General features: G+C 53.5%; 1 protein-coding gene across 7 annotated transcripts; it reads right to left on the reverse strand.

The window, feature by feature from the left end:
• Positions 1 to 808: 808 nt before the first annotated feature.
• Positions 809 to 15,470, reverse strand: GRM6 (glutamate metabotropic receptor 6). Of its 7 annotated transcripts, none has more exons than XM_019661384.1 (11): positions 15,171 to 15,470; positions 14,330 to 14,853; positions 11,500 to 11,716; positions 11,046 to 11,181; positions 10,336 to 10,490; positions 9,196 to 9,336; positions 8,885 to 9,085; positions 6,597 to 6,742; positions 5,884 to 6,507; positions 3,256 to 3,567; positions 809 to 2,526 (listed from the first exon to the last, which is right to left on the reverse strand). In XM_019661384.1, the coding sequence occupies exons 2-11, from the start codon at positions 14,840 to 14,842 to the stop codon at positions 2,329 to 2,331; spliced, it is 2,643 nt and encodes an 880-aa protein (XP_019516929.1). In that variant the 5' UTR covers positions 14,843 to 14,853; positions 15,171 to 15,470; the 3' UTR covers positions 809 to 2,328. The 7 variants fall into 7 exon arrangements, with proteins under 7 accessions (XP_019516929.1, XP_019516928.1, XP_019516926.1 ...); XM_019661383.1 differs by having other exon boundaries at positions 11,452 to 11,716; XM_019661381.1 differs by having other exon boundaries at positions 2,434 to 3,567.
• Between the last annotated feature and the right edge of the window lie 973 nt (positions 15,471 to 16,443).

Here is a 16,443-nt window from a genome sequence, read left to right on the forward strand (position 1 = left end):
CATCCTGGAGAGCATCCTGTGATTGAAAGTGGAAAAGCCTCCAATCCATAATCCCATTTCCACTGGAACACATAATTCATACTGGGGAGAAGTCATTTGAGGGCAATGAATGTGAGAAAACCTACAATATAGCTCAGCTCTTATTCAACATTAAAGAAACCATGCGGGTAGGATGCCTTATAAATTCCACAGATTTGAAAAAGACATTATTCAGGGTTTCAAATTGATTGATTGGACATCAGAGAATGCAAAGCTATGCCTACAAATAGTGGGGGGAATCCTCAGGGAGTTGTGAACCCCACTGAGCATCACAGAAATGATCAAAGGGAGAGACCTTATGTACACATTGAATGTGAAAAATCTTCTGGAAATCAAACCTTTGATTGCATTCGAGAATTCAGAAAGGAGACCATACGAGTGCAAAGTACGATAACACCTTTGGGAGCAGAGGCCACTGCACACAGAATGGCTCGTGCTGTGGCTCATGGACCAGTGGACCAATGCGAGAAGGCCGTAGGAGAAGACAGAGCTCACCGTGCATCAGAGAACTCACACCAGACACACAGGCAGGAATGAGTGTGTGGACGTCTTCAGCAGGAATCCAGGATTAAGTCAGAAACCTCACATCAGAGTGGGAGAAATCCTCTAAATATCGGAAAGTTTTTACTAAGAAATCATCCAAACTCTGAGTCACAGAGTTCAGAATGGGGAAATCCACGAAAATGTAACAAATGTGGGAAAGTTTTCAACTAGAAGCCAAGACTTATTGCACATCAGAGAATTCATCCTGAGAGAAAGACCAAGAAAACAGTAAATGCAGGAAAACCTTTATTTGGAGATCAGAGCTCAATGACTCTACAAGTTAGTCTGGGAGAAAAAGCACTGATAGGGAAAAGCCTTCAGCAAGAAAACACATGTCATTATACATCAGAAAACCCACACAGGAGAGAAGTCCTGTGAAAGAATGAATTTGGGAAAGCATTCAGCCTCACATGAGACCTTATAACTAACACTGCAGAGAAGCAAACCCTAGGAATGCAACATGTGTAAGGAAGGAGACCCTGGACACCAAAAATGTTATTCTGAGGAGAAGCCCTATTCATTTAAGGAATGCAGAAATACCTAGTCCCAAGGTCAAAATCTTTATGCACCAGAGACTGTGTATAGAGAAGGATCTCTACGTTGTATGATGCTGGCCATTACATAGTAAAGCATTCACACTTATAAATAAATAAAAAGAGTCAGTGTTCAATGTAAATTCTACCCCAAGGAAATAAAATCCCATCACTAAACCAAGCTTTATGTTAAAAAAAAAATTACTGACAAGTGAACATCCTCTCATGGGTAGAGCAAGTGCCTTCCTCCCAATGCCTCACACTTGCCTTCCAAACGGGACTTCCCGGGGGCATTGGGAGAGAGGCGTTTTTATATCTATCCTATTTTATCCACTTGGAATTAACCTTCACCATGGACACAACTCTCTCTGTCACTGGTCCCAACCTGGAACTCCTGAACACAAACCCTCAACAGGCATCAGAGGAGGGCAAATGCCCCGCCTTGTTAGTTTATTCTCACACCACTAAACCGTACAAATGCATCTAATTTTCTTAAGGTTTCAGGGTCACATGCCAGAGCACAGATGGGAAAGGAAAAAAGCTGTACTCTGAGTGTTACATCCCTCAGATCCCAGGAGACAGATCCCAAGGGAAAGGCCCTTACACGAGTAACTTCATGGGGTGCACCCTGTCCCACTGCTTACTCCCCTGCCCCTGCAGGCCCACCCTCTCTCACAGGGGTTGCACCCAAGGCCCTGTCCCTCCGTGCCAGGCCCACTCTCCTCAGTCCAGAATACAGACCCGCACATCTACTGTGGAGACGGCTCCTCCCCAACGCCAGCCCTCTAGTTCACTCAGGAGTCTATACACGCTCACGCGCCATCCGATCCCTAGATCTGGTGGTTGGTCAAGGTGGAAATGTCACTCACACTGGGCCAAGCCCAGGGATTCACTGTGACCTCTCAACTTCAGACCAGAGAGTGTGACTGTAGTCCCTCTCTAGAAGTAGACACCTCTGGGTGACCATTCCCCCCTGTGAGTAGAAAGTCCAGTCTGCGGTGAAGAAGTCTAATGCCGACACACACTGACCAGCAGAGATAACATCGGCATGTAGGCCCAGGCCTTTCTGGAGGCGAGTCCCATCCTGCAGGGCATGGCCTCCGTGGACCTCCTTCGCTGCATGCCCGGACTCCTCACAGCTTCCACCGTGAAACAAGGGAAAGAAGAGAGGAGAGAGGAGAGGACACGAGCATCCCATTTACCTCCCCCCCCACTACTTGGGGACCTCCGTGTCCTCACCCTTGGGTGGGGCTGCCACAGTGGAGGTCAACTTGAGGCTCCGCTTCCGCTTCTGCACGTTCTGCTCCGGGTGGAACAGGATGACGTAGGCTTTGGGTACATAGAGCATACCGAGGGACACCGACGCACTCAGGCTCAAGGACACAGTCAGTGTGGTAGTTTGGATGTATATCTGAGCCATTGAGGAAGGGACCAGGTGGGACTCAGCCCTGTTCTCTCCACCCCACCCCCACATAGCCTGGGAATGAGCCCTTAGGAAAAGACAACTACATAAGCAAAATCCTGTGGTATGAAGAAGTAGTAGTCATGGTATGGCCCTGGGGTGGGCAGTAAGGAGGGTGAGTGGCATGGCACCAAGTGGATCAGTGACTGAGGGAAGAAGGTTTCATTCACAAAGAGTGACACTTCGGGAAATGGTCCATATGCCTAAAAGAGGCTAGAGCAAGTTAATGAGTGAATGAACATGTTTTCAAATGTACAAATGAATGAATGAACAGAGATTGAATAAAGGAACAAGTAGGCAAATGAATGGATGGCAGGGATGAATAAACAAATGTTCTACTATATATGTAAATAGATGACTGAATACTGATCAAACAAATGGATGAATCAATTAATGGATCACCTGATATAAAGCCTATGAAGAAGTAATTGAATAAAAAGTTAATCGATGGTAAGAAGCATGGATGAACAAATGCATGAATGAACAAAGGAAGAGGGGAATGACTAAGTGCACAAGCAGAGGGAGGCTGGAAAGACAAATGAGTGAACAAGTATTTAAGTACATGAATGGATCAAACAAGCAGCCATTTTTTATATGTGTGGCCCAGCTCTTGGGACAACTAAGGCCTTTCCCTTCTGTGGGCAGGCAGTAGCGAAACCAACGGGAGACCCCAGTTACCTTTTCAGCTGACTGGGCAGTGCCAAAGAAGATGGGCACAAAGGCCAGCCAGATGATGCAGGTGGTGTACATGGTGAAGCCGATGGGCTTGGCCTCATTGAAGGTCTCGGGCACACCACGGGCCTTGATGGCATACACCGTGCATGTGGCCATGAGCAGGAGGCTATAGCCCAGGCAGCCGATGAGGGACAGATCTGACATGTCGCACTTGAGCACCCCTCTGGCTTGCTCCGGGTCCACCGTCCGCTGCTCCTCATAATCAATCACACTGTGGGGGGGCTGGGCCCCCAGCCATGCCATCACTCCCACCACCTGTGGGAGCCAACACCACATCAGGGTCACACTCAGCCTAGCCACCAATTGAAGTCTGTGGCAGGTTAGGGTCCTCTTGAGGCTGCTTAGATCTGAGAGAACCACCATGGAGAGGAGCGGGCCATCCAGGAAGGGACTTCCCAGGCAAAGGCCTGTGACATGGCCCAGTGGAGGTACATGCTAGTTGGCTAAGGGGACCCTGGATGTCCTTTTCCTATATTCTAACCATTACTAATGCCACTTACTGAGCCCTGCAGGTGCAGTGACAGCAGGCATTGTGACCCTGAATACATCTTCTCCATCTACAGAATGGGAACCCCCCTAATGTGCTGTGAGAACACAGTGTCAGCTCAGAGGCGCGGCTGGTGCCTGTACCCTGGTTAACAGCCAGGCCCAGCACAGATATCCTCCCATCACAATCCTCTAGGCAGGCAAGCAGGATCCTCTCCATTCTGCAGATGTGAAGTGCTAGCTTGTCCCCATCCAGCAACATGGCAAACCTAGTGCCTGAAGAGCCCCTTTCTTCTCCAGATCCAGAGAACTGCTGAAGAAGAGGTAGTGGAATCACGTGTGAGCGCACAGTGCAGCTCACAGTGAAGAGGCCTGTGGTGGAGAGCAGTGAGAATGTGAGCTGATGCAGGGCTGTCTGGGAGGTTATCTGAGTCGGACACAGGTCCTAACAGGGAGCAGATGGAGTTTCAATTCCCTCACAGTCAGGAGACATGACCTTGAGCCAAGGGAAGCTGGGGAGTGGGAACTAAGACACCTGCATAAGACAGGACCCTGGACAGGCTGCCCCATAAGTTCATACAGGTCATTCCTTGCACAAAACACCTGATTTGGGAAGGAGAGGGGCAAGAGGGGGACTGAAATCTAGCCACTGCTCCAGTGCGCACTGGAGTAGTCTGTGTGAGCCTCAAGGAAGGGACTTTTAAAACAATTTGTACACCTAGAAGAGCACCTTTCTGTGCTTCTCCCAAAAGTAGCAGCTCTATGAACAAGGGACTAATAAAATAACACCCACCCACTGTCCAACATGGAGGCTTCTCTTATAACAAGGCTCCAGGTGGTGGGGGAGAGTTTCCCATGAGAAACTAAAACTCAAGGCCTGAGAAATGTAGGAGCAGCAACCAAAATGTACCCCACTGAGTTTGTAAACCATGTAATTGATGAAAAGCTAGGACCCAGCCCATGTAACAAACTCCTACAAAGTAACAGGACATGACCAAAGCATAGGAACAGGAACGTTACAAAGAGGACAGCTGGCAAAGGTCAGCTGCACTAGAAATCAAGTAGAAGCTAACTGAAACAACAGAGATATCATTTCACACTCATCGTTTTGGTAAATAACCCAGTAGAGTTCAATGTGTGCCTGCCTCTTTGAAAGAGTCCAGGATTTCCAGAAATTAGAGCATAATGTGGGGAGTCCCTAGGTGATCTGGAGGGCACTGAATGTAGCCTAAGCATCTCTTTCCTGGGATGAGGTGTGCCATGGGGTTTCCAGGCAACATGAGCCAGGATTCCGGTCCTGACGGGAAGCTCACATACTGCACCTGCAGGAAGATGGCAGCAAGGTTCCAGCCATGGAGAACCCTGCAGACCGAGGCCTGTGAGTGGGAACGGACACCATGTACGCATAGCTGCGTAGGGAGAAGGGCTCAGCTGGAATGGAGAGCATGCTGTGTCAACATGGGCTGAGTCTGGGCCCTCCACCTCGCCCTGAGGACTGGGCTGCAGTGTCACAAAATGCCACACACACCTTTCTCTTAGCATAGAACACACCCAGGGCTTTCCAGACCAAGGAGTCATTTCCAAAGCTGTGGTATTACTGTCTTAGAGAAAGAGCCAAAGGAATTCTGCTCTTGCTGCACATACATCATGAAATCTGGCTACTCGTGGAGCTCAATGCTGCCCTCCACGGACCTCCCTGGAGCCCGTGCCTCTCATCAGTGGGCAGCAGTAACTCCCTTATGGAAACAGATTCTTTGCTTGGGGAAAATTCATCAGGTATCTCTTTCCTCTATTTTTATATGGGAGCCAAATGACGGCAGAACAAGTTCAGTGTATGATACTAATTTCATTGTTTTACAGAAAAATAGCTAGAAGTGGGCACCCTGGCTTTACTGACCCACTTTCCTTCCAGGACGACGCAAGGGAGCGGCTACTCATACCTAGTTCTCACAGGAGAACAGGAGGGCCCTATTTCTCAAGGCTTTCTACCTTTTAAACATGGAAACCAAAACAGAAGAATAACTCTCTGATTTTTCAAGTGGAGGTCAGTGCCCCAGCTATCACTGCAGGAGCCCAGGGACCCACCTGCACAGAGGTGAGGCAGAAGGTGATAACGAGCTGCGAGGTGGGGCTAATGAAGGGCGGGGGCGTGACGGAGCGCTTCCCCTGCTCGAAGATGCGGTAGATGCGGTTGGTCTTGGTGAACAGGGCCGAGTAGCTGAGGGTGGTGCCCAGGCCGAGGAAGAGTCTCCGGGCGGCGCAGACCGCCCCCCCGGGCTTGGCCACCATGAGGAAGGTGATGGCATAGATCAGGAAGATGCCGGTGAGCAGCATGTAGCTGAGCTCGCGACCCGAGGCCCGGACGATGGGTGTGTTGTTGTGCCGCACGAAGGTGGCCACAACTACCGTGGTGGCCGTGATGCCCAGTATGGCCAGGAGGAGCGGCGGTGCAGCCCAGGGTGAGGCCCAGGTGAGGCTGACCACGGGCGTGGGGCGGCAGCCTGTGCGGTTGCGCGTGGGCCGCATGTCGCCCGGGCAGGCCTCGCACGTGAACTCATCGGCCTGGAAGCGGTACCCATCGCAGGCCTCACAGTGCCAGCAGCAGGGCACACCCTTCACCATCTTCTTCCGCTCACCCGGCCCACAGGGGAGGCTGCACTGAGACGTCGGCACCTCCTGGGGGTCCCCCGACCACTGTAGGGCTTCCACCTACAACATAGGACACACGGCTTGTGACTGCCATGCCAGGAGTAGGGGGCCTGCCTCCCCTCACCAGGAGCTCAGCCTGTGCCACTCACATCCAACCTGAGGGTCTCTGCCCACTGGCCCACCGCCTGGTAGCCGCCGCTGCCCGCACTGCCGTTGGCCGCCTGGTACTGGAAGATGTCGTATCTCCCCGGTGCATCCCCATTCTCGTTGAACATTACCGGCGTTCCGGCGCTACCTGGAGGGAGAGTCTGGCATCCTCAGCTAGTTCTCCAGCCCATCCAAACCAGCCTCCTGGAGGGGCCAGAGTACCAGCCAGGATAAAGGAAGAGCTCAACAAGCATGCAAAGATGCTCACTGGCATCAGGGAAATGCCCATCAAGCCACCTGAGATACCACCTCATGCCCATTAGGACAGCCATTATTCAAGCAACCGAAAATAACAAGGATCAGCCAAGGACTCGGAGAAACTGGAAACTTTGTGCACTGCTGGTGGGAATGTAAAAGGGTGCAGTCACTGTGGAAAACAGTATGGTGGTTCCACAAAAAACTAAACACAGAATTACCACCCGATCCAGCAATTCCACTTCCAGGCATCTACCCAAAAGAATTGATGCAGGAACTCGAAGAGATACTGGTACAGCCGTGTTCATAGTAGCATATTCACAACAGCCAAAAGATGGAAGCAATTTAAGTGTTCATTGGGGGTTGGATAGGTAAACGAAATGTGGCATATCCACACAATGGGACACTATTCAGCCTTAAAAAGGAAGGAGGACTGGCCGAGTGACGCGTTGGTTAAGAGCTGGCTTGGGATTCCAGAGGGCCCCAGTTCAGATCCCACGTATAAGAGCCAGTGACACTGCCCTCTACAGCTAAGATGCTGAACAACAGCTCAACCTGGAGCTGGGGTGCCAGGAGTCACCGGCGATGGCATAGGCTGCAGCCCCTGTGGCAGTGGGTTGCCATGAGGCTACTGTGTGTAGCCAGCAGCCAGCGTGAGCGGCCAGCAGCCGCAGTGAGCGGCCGTCCAGAAGCCGGCGACTGATCTGCCTCGCCCGGGAAGANAGCGGCCGTCCAGAAGCCGGCGACTGATCTGCCTCGCCCGGGAAGAGCGCAATGATGGTGCCAGCTTGGGCCAGTGAAGCAACGTCCTCCACAACCAGACTGAAGAACAAAAGGACAGCGACTTGTCTGTTCCCCTTCCCTGATTCCCCAATGCTGTTCCCTCCCCCAATTCCCCAATAAAATTGTTTAAAAAAAAAAAAAGGAAGGAAATTCAGACACATGTACAATGTGGATGAACCTGGAGAATGAACCTTGTGCTAAGTGAAATAAGCCAGTCACAAAAAGACAAATAATGCACGATTCCACCCATACAGAGTATTTAGAGAAGTCAAGTTCATAGAAACAGAAAGTAGGATGGTGGGTGCCAGGCGCTGGGAGAGAGGAATGGGAAATTTTTGCTTAATGGGAAGAGAGTTTCAGTTTTGCAAGATGAAAAGAGTTCTGGAGATGGGCTGCACAACAATGTATACTGCTAAACTGTACACTTAAAAGTAGTTAGGATGGTAAGTATATATTATGCTATGTGTATGTTAAGACAATTAAAAAAGAAAGCTTAAGTGTCCAGGTGGAAGGATGAGTTCAGACTTGCACAAAGGTCTGCGTTGGGCATGAAATTTGTACTGATTTCTTTTAGAAGCTTGTTCTACCAGCTTGTAGAGTGGGTCTGGAGTAAAATTAAGTTGCACTATTTAGCAGAGAGGTTGGTAGAGAGAAAGCGCTCAATATTTGGTGGAATATAGAGCTTTACTTTTGTAAAGGATAGCAATTGTACAAGTGCACCTCTCCCCACAAGCTAAGTCCATCTGGGCCTTTTCAGAAGCCCTGACCACATGCCAGGTCCTCTGCTGGTCCCAGGGGGCACATCAGACTTGCGCCTTGTGCTCAAGCAGCACAGGGCCTCTCTGGGACAGCGTTTGGAAGCCTGAGACTCAGAGTGGGCAGCACGTCCGCAGTCTCTCCTCACACGTGCATTGTGCCTCACATGTGCCAGAGAGACCAGATGCCTCCAAGCTCTGTGCAGTGGAGGTGAGAGTTGTGTGTGACCTGCTGAGGGTTCCAGGTAGAAGGGGCACAGAGAAATTCCCCAACACCTGAATTGTGCAAGTTAGGGCAGGGGTGCTGAAGCCTGGGAAAGGAAGAGGGTTAAGAAGTGACCAGAACTTGGCTCAAGTCCCCAGCTCTCAGGCCCAAGTGCTCCCTAGACCATGCTGCCTCTCCCATCCCTTCGATCCTGACTTGTCCCAGGTTCCACAAAGAAACCCATCCCAGTGGGTTTCCCTTCACTCGTGTATGGGCCCTGGCACCCACTCACCGTTGAAGCGGACAGCTCGAATATACTGCAGCAGCGTCCGCCCGTCGGTGGGCTCCATTGCGGAGCACAGGCCTGTGTGCCCAGGACAGAGCACCTGGTGCATGCTATGCAGGGCGTGGGCAATGGCGTACACGGCGTCAATCACAAACTGCACCTTCCCCTCCTGCTTGTAGGCAGAGTCCCGGCCGATGCGTTCCTCACCTGCCCTAGGGATGCCCAGAGGAAGTGTGCCTGGCCTCCAGGTGCCCAACCTGGCCCCACCCCATCTCCCTCGCCTCCCTCACCACTTTGCCGCCCTAGGCAGCTCTCACCTGTGCATTTGCGGGTGGAGTCGTCTGACTGGGCACCTGAGCTGGTCAGTTTGCAGTTAAAATTCTCTTCCCAGAACTCTGCGAACCAGATGTTCCGGCGGTTGTTCTCCAGGGAGCGGGTCATGAAGTACTGGTCAAATCCTGAGAGCGAGGACAGAGAAGGGTGACAACCATGAGCCAGCCAACGGTTCTCCTTCACCACTTGTTCACTTTGCTGCAAGGAGTGGCCATGCGACCATCTGGGGGCCCCATGGTAGAATTTGCATTCTGATGCAAACTCAGAGCCACACCACAGGAAAGACTTGTGCTGCCCCTTCTTTTCTGGTTGGGATGCTGCTGTGCAGATGTAATGGGCGGAGCTTCAGCAGCCACTTTGTAAATATGATGCCACAGCAGGAAGACAGAGAAACCCCAGAGGATGGTGAAACAGAAGTGGGGACAGAGCTCAGGGCTTTGAGAACATCACTGACTCACTGCCCCGAGCCCCAAGTTGCTTACTTTCAAACCTCTTGTCTTATGGTGAAATACCTTTATTGCTAAAACTACACTGTCTAGTTTGCCACTTGCAATTGAATGCATTCTAATGGAAAAGAGTGTGAGGGTGGGTATACGCCCCCAAGAGGTATTAGTGTGGGTGTCAGGACTCAGTCTTATAAGGGTCCTTGCTTCATAAACAGCCCCGAAACCCTCATCAAGGTGTCTTCAGTTCAGCCTTCGGGTTGTAAAGTGAACACCCCTATTGGATTCTTCCAGATATTCACAGGTGAGGAAGGGGAGGCCTCATCACTTTGATCAGCAGGACAGTATGTCCCACATCCTTGGTTTCTCTCTCTCCCACCCCCACCCTCAAATCACAGTGCCCTTGGCAGGACCAGGAATACAAGCACTGAATTAAAACACAAAACAAAAAAACACGAACTAACAATTCTTCTCCCTGTGTGGTGGGTGTGCTTTTCCTCATCTGCCAGCTCATTCAAACACTGCTCAGAGGGGGGCGTGTATTGACAGAATCTCAGAATCCTACCAGGGACCTGGATCATGTACATTTTACAGATGGGGGAATGAGTGCCCCAAGAGGGGCTGATGGGGAAGGACAGCAGGGGTGAGGCATACTGTGGGGGAGGGCATTCCTGCACTCACCGTTGATGGAGGCCCTTTTGGGCAGGATGGTGACAGCTCCCATTGCCACATCCTCCAGGTTCAGGATGGGTGCGGTCTTGGCTCCCCAGCTGTCTGAGCCAACCCACAGGAAGTGGCCAGTCAGGTTGGCCAGGCGTGCAGCCTCTAGGACCCTCCTGGTAGAAACAGGGCTGGGAGTGAGTAAGGGCCTGAGTTCTTCCTCCAGCTTAGCCCTGCTCGCTTCCCATTCTTCTCTCTCCTCTTATCCCATTCCACATCACTCAGCAGACCCTCATTTATTGGGAAGATGGGGTGTAGGGCGTTTACACTTGTGCTGGGCTTCTGGGGTAGTCAGGGCCTGGGCCTGCCCTCTGGCTCCACACACTGCACCCACTTCACTCTGCCTGGAGGCAGGGCCTCCTGCTGGCTCTGCCCCTGGGGGTCCTTCCTGATGCTCAGCTTCTGCACCTTTGATGTGCCAATAGGCCACCCACTGTGAATTCTACCAACCGACATGTTTCCCTGGCTAGACTTGAAGCATCTCCACCCAGATGGGGCTGGAAGCACCAGACAGAGAGGGCAGCAGGAGAAGTGTGCAGGGGGAGGGAGAGTGAGAAAGAGGGAAAGAGAGAAAGGGAGGATGTGCATGTAGGGATGTGTGAGAAGACGAAGCAGGGCCTTCAAGGAGAGCCTTTGAAGAACTCAGTGACCACAGGCACCATCCATCCCACCTGATGTCATCCTCGTTGGCAAAGATGATGATGCCACGGGCATTAGGAGTCTCCATGAGTCGCCGGATCACCTTGTTGAATTCTCCTGGCTTTGGTTCTCTAGGAATCTTGATGGACTGGGCAATACAGACGCCCCCTGGGTGTAAGGGTGCCAAAGTCAGCTTTTGTCCATCCCACCCACCCCAGGAGTTGCCACTGCACATGACTGTGTAGTGTGATCGCTCTACAGCCTGGCCAGGGGTCTGCAGGGGTGAGGTCAGCCTGGGCCCCACCAAGCCACGAGGCAGGGGCTGAGTCCTCCAAAGGAAAGGGGCACCTGCCCACAGAGGACACCATCCACGCTCCCCACCATGGACCCAGTGCCCCATCTTATGGCTTCTGCCCTGTTTGATGGCCCCTGGCTCACCCCTCTGTAGGCTCCTCGGTGCCTCTGACCCTCCTGCCCCCAGCTCACCAGCCTCGCGGGAGATCTGTATGAAGGCCTCGACCCCGCTCTCGCCATAGTTGCCTTCAGAGGCCAGCGTGGACACATAGTTCCATCCCACTGCCCGCACGATATCCACCATGGCCTGGGCCTGGTAGGAGTCAGGCGGCACCACTCGGGAGAAGAAGTCGTAGCGTGTGGAGTCACTGAGCTCAGGAGCCGTGGAGGCGTAGCTGATCTGAGGGATCTGGAAGTGGGGAGAACACCTGAGCTGTGGATGGAGGATCAGTGACCCCCGGAAGGGAGGGCAACGGGCACCCAGGACACAGGTGGGGGCACAGAAGCATTGGGGTAGGGAGCTGAGAACCAGCTGGAGTGGGCGGAAGGTGTGGGAAAAGGCCTGCATCTTGTAAGTGGGTCTGATGGAATGGGGGAGGGCTGAGGGTCTCGGGGAAAGGGCACGGCCACCACATACAGCTGTGTAGGGTGTGTCTGAGCAAAGGGGAGGTGGGAGCTCAAATGCAGCCTGCAGCCAATCCAGCCGCCAGGCACAGGCTTTCTGCCCTGGAAAGGGATGTCCAAGTGAGCCCCGGAGGTGACACGTTTTCCTAATTCACATCATGGGGTGATCTGTGGGCAGGGGCAGGCCCAGGAGGGGTCAGAGTGCCAGAGGAGCTGGGAAGGGCCTCATGATTCAGGGGCCTAGTGCAGGGGCCTGTCTGGAACTGGGTTTACCTGTGTGCAGTAAAGTGACTGATGGCCGGGAGGAAAGGGGGAGCTGATGCAGGAGAGGCGGGCAGCTGTGTGCCAGGTGAGGGGAGGAGGCTGAGGCAGCCGGAAGACAGAGGACAGCAGCGAGAGGGGCAAATCAGAACCACGTTAAAGGCACAGTCACTAGGGAAACAGCAAGTGGGAGTTGGTGTGGAGGTCATGGGGGGCAGTTCTGGAAGGAGGGACTGGGCTGATCTGGGGAGACAGGGTTGTTTGAAGTAGGACAGAAGGAAAGTGTGGAGTGCAAAGGTCTATGGAAAGGGGAGAGTACAGCAAGAGGGTCAGGGAAGGAAAGAGGGAGGAAGAATGGACGGGAGGGAGAAAGAAAGAGAAAAACAAGAAGAAAGACAAAGAAATAGAGGAAATCAGAGAAAAGGAAGCAGAGAAAGGCCCGCTGGCTGCAATACATTAGTGAGCGCCATAGTTACTCTGGGCACGCCGGACACTTTAGTTTCCTCTTCAGAAAAGCTTTCCCATATAGGTTAAGCTTCCCTGGGAGAATACATTTTAAATGCCTGAGAGTACAGGATGTGGTTGAGAAGTGAACTCAGAGGCTCTCATCTTCGCTTCTGGACCAGGAATTGCAAAGCAGCCCCCAGGGAGCAAAATCTGGCCCAGGTTTGCTCTTTGTGCACTGTGTCTTCATTAAAATTTTTTAAAATTAGTAGCCAGTGTCCAAAATCTGGGGGTGCAGCAACACCTCAGTCTTGGACTGAGCTGGCAGCAGTGGGCCCTGGACTCACAGGGTCCTGCTCACTCAGCTACAGTCCCCACCTGGACCTCAGAGTTCCTTGAGTTTGAGATTTTGAGATCTCTGCCTAGAGGGAGAGAGACAAAAACCAGAGCTCCAGGCAGGAAAGGGGCTACAGCCCACAAATGTAAACAGACATGGGCTGGTGAGACAAAGACACCCTTTCCCCCACCCCCCCTCTCCCCCACATACACATACACTGGGCAGTCACACAACCTCTTTGGGTGCCAACTAGAAGGTGCGTCTCTATGCTCTGCACAAAGGCTACCATCCAGCAGAAACTGGGGTGAGAGGAATGAAGTGGATGCAGGTGATGGAAGGGGGCCCAGAGAAAACCCCCACCTAGTGCCTTGGGGTAGAAAAGCACAGGCCACTCCTGGGAGAATCAGAAAAACTCAAGAAAAAGAAGTCCTCTCCCCTAGCCAGATGGAAGCAAAGCCTTCTTCTCTTCTCAGAAAGATGAAAGGACAGAGACGCCCCATCACAGAACCCCAATAAAACTGTCCCAGAAGACCGCTCCCCAGAATGTACAGAGAAAACTCCCACATTCTAATGACAAAGGCCCCTTTAATCCATGATTCCTATGCCCTCTCCTCCCATATTACTGCCCCCATTGCAAGGAAGGAGCTGCCTCCCACAAGGCAGGTTCCGAGAGATGAAGGCACTGCAGGAACTGTCCCAGCATCTCCGACAGGGCGGGGTGCTGGAGATAAGCACTCTAGAAAGGGGACCCCACCGTTGCCTTTTTCAGAGGTCTCTTAAGAGACCATTAGAGACAGATGTTTTGAAATTGAATTTAAACTGTGATCAAAAAGGAGGAGCGAGGTCCAGGGCTTTACACGCCCACCCACCCCCCAGAGCAGCCAGGAGCTTGTCCCAGCTGCCAGTTGCCCCACCGGAAGGAGGGCCCTGGTTCCAAGGACAACTTGCTCCTCATCGCCCAGAGCTCTCCACAGAGCCCACGGGCAGGACCTCCTTGCACCGGTCTGCAGGGTGTGCCCAAAACGAAGACACCGGAACAAGAGGCCCAGTGGGGGCTCAAGTCCAGGCCGCCCTGCTCTAGCGGGATCCTGGGGGGAAGGGGCCGCCTGTCAGCCGGGGTGGTACCTTTCCTTAATTCACACAAAGGGCTGTGTGTGCCGGCGCCAGAGCAGACAAGGGAGGCCTGAGTGGTGGAGTGAACCTGACTCCGGCTTGTGTCTGGCCGGACCCACAGCGTTTCTTTGAAGCAGCTGTTTGTGAATTGGAGCGATTTCTGCAAGGAGACTAGACCTCAGCCATCCTAGGGCGAGGACGGGAGAGAGACGCTGGACACCGAACACTGCCCGCGGGCCTCACCGCAAACAGGCGCAGCACGTTGGCGACCATAATGGAGACGGAGCTGGCAGAGGCGCCCACGACAGCCACGACGCGCTCGGGGGGCGCGGCGCGCAGCTGGGGAACGCCGCCTGGGCAGCGCACGCCCGCTTCGTCGCCGTTGCCGCGGCCGCGGATCAGCGCCTGCACGAAGCTCAGCGCCTGCTCCAGCGCGTACGTGTCGCGCGAGCAGGTGTCGAGCAGCCGCGCGCCCAGGCGCACTCCCGGCAGCAGCTCCGGGTCAGCGTTGACGCGGTCCAGGGCGTACAGCATGGCCTCCAGCCGGTGCACGCCCTGCTCCTTCTTCAGGGGTCCGCACACTCTGCCCGCCGCGCCCCGCGCGTGCACCGGGAACAGGCCGCCCAGCGTGAGGCCGCCCGCCAGGCGCACCGAGCCCGCCGCGCCCTCCGCGCCAGCCTGCGCCAGCAGCAGCACCGCCAGCGACGACAGCAGCGCCAGCAGCAGCGGCTCCAGGGTGCTCCGGGGCCTGGCCATCGACTCGCCGGCTGCGGGAGAATACCGGGCGGCAGGAGAATGGAGCCCGAGAACGCTCTGAGCGCCTGGCCGGGGAAAACTGGGGGAACGGGAGCCCCAGGGACTAGGGAGGCGCGCAATAAATGTTGATGAGTCAATCAGAGAAGAGGTGTGATATCAACTCGGCCCCCTTCCCCAGGCCTTCCCCCTCGCTCTCAACACACTCTAAATCTTATCACACGGGTCCCCTACCTGCCCACTATCTCCAGCGCGCCAGTTAGTCCTGGGCCGCTCTTCCTGGGACCCATCCCCGGCTTACACTCAGACCCCACTCCGTAGCCACACTCACCTGCGCCAGCCGCTGGCTGTCGGGTCAGGACGCGGTTGTGACAGATGCGGAGGGCCCCGAGCAAGCGAGAGAGGATTTAAGGATTGTAGGGAAGGGATGCGAGGCTGTCCTGAGACCCCTCCTGAGCAGCGGTGTAAAGGTGGCTCTGGCCGCGTCTTTCCCTCCCTCCCTCTCCTGCTTCCTGGGCCTGTTTCTTCCCTATTTTCCGATGTGTGTCTAACCTTATTGTTTCTGGCTGTCTGTCTCCCGGGCTGTCTCTGACACGCATTCTCTCTCTCTCTCTCTCTCTCTCTCTCTCTCTCTCTCTCTCTCTCTCTCTCTCTCTCCTTCTCTCTCTCTCTCCCTGCCCTCCACCTGTTTCTCTTCTCTTTCTGTCTGTCTCTCTCTGTGTCAATTTTTCTTTGTCTCTCACTGTTTCTGTTTCCCTCTCTTTCCTGATCACCATTCTCTTGACTCCAGCTACCTAATGTACTCCCCAACTTTCTCCTTGCAAAACGCTGCAGTAAACCTGTGAGTGAAGGGAAGGAGCACAGACTGACTGAGCTGAGTGGACCTGAACAGGAAGACGGAGAACAGGGCTGGGCAGGAAGAGGCCATAACAAGCAGACCTTTAATATTGGCAAGGACTGCTTAACACACTCACAACAACCCTGCAAAGAAGAGACTTTAACCATCAGCCCCATTTTGCTGATGGGGAAATAGAGACCTAAAGGAGTTAAGTGACTTGCCCAAGGTCACACAGTTGGTATGTGTCAGGATTTGCACCCAGCTGATGTGAAGCCACCAGCCTGCATGGCCTCTGATGGAAGGAGGGGACCGGAGTTTGCCCTGCAGCTCACGCCCCCACCTCCTGCCGCTGATGAGGGAGCTCTAAGAAGTTGCTCTTATGGTCATTTATAAAAGCTTCCTGGGCTTTGGGGTCTGAAGCAGTGACTCACACCATGTGAGGCTCTCTGTACCTGAGTTTCCCCATCCCATCTTTGAGGGCCAAAAGGGAACTTGGCCAAAAGACACTTTTACCATCACTCTTGTCTGAGGCTCTCTGACGCTGAGAGAGCAAAGGGCTTCGTGGAGACAGGTGGTGAGCTCTCAGCACCAGGGATTAGCAGGCTCTTTGTGCGGGGCCTGAGCTGGCTTGGGTTCCATTAGACATGGTGGATTAGGGCAGCTACAGGGATTTGGTCAAAGCTGGCAGTGGGAGCAAGCAAAAGCCATGTCACCCTTCTTTCTTCCCCTACCACATCCAAGAGTCCCAATAGTCTCTGTTTCCAGA

Source organism: Hipposideros armiger, unplaced genomic scaffold, assembly GCF_001890085.2.
Source record: "Hipposideros armiger isolate ML-2016 unplaced genomic scaffold, ASM189008v1 scaffold_347, whole genome shotgun sequence".
Lineage (NCBI taxonomy): Eukaryota > Metazoa > Chordata > Mammalia > Chiroptera > Hipposideridae > Hipposideros > Hipposideros armiger.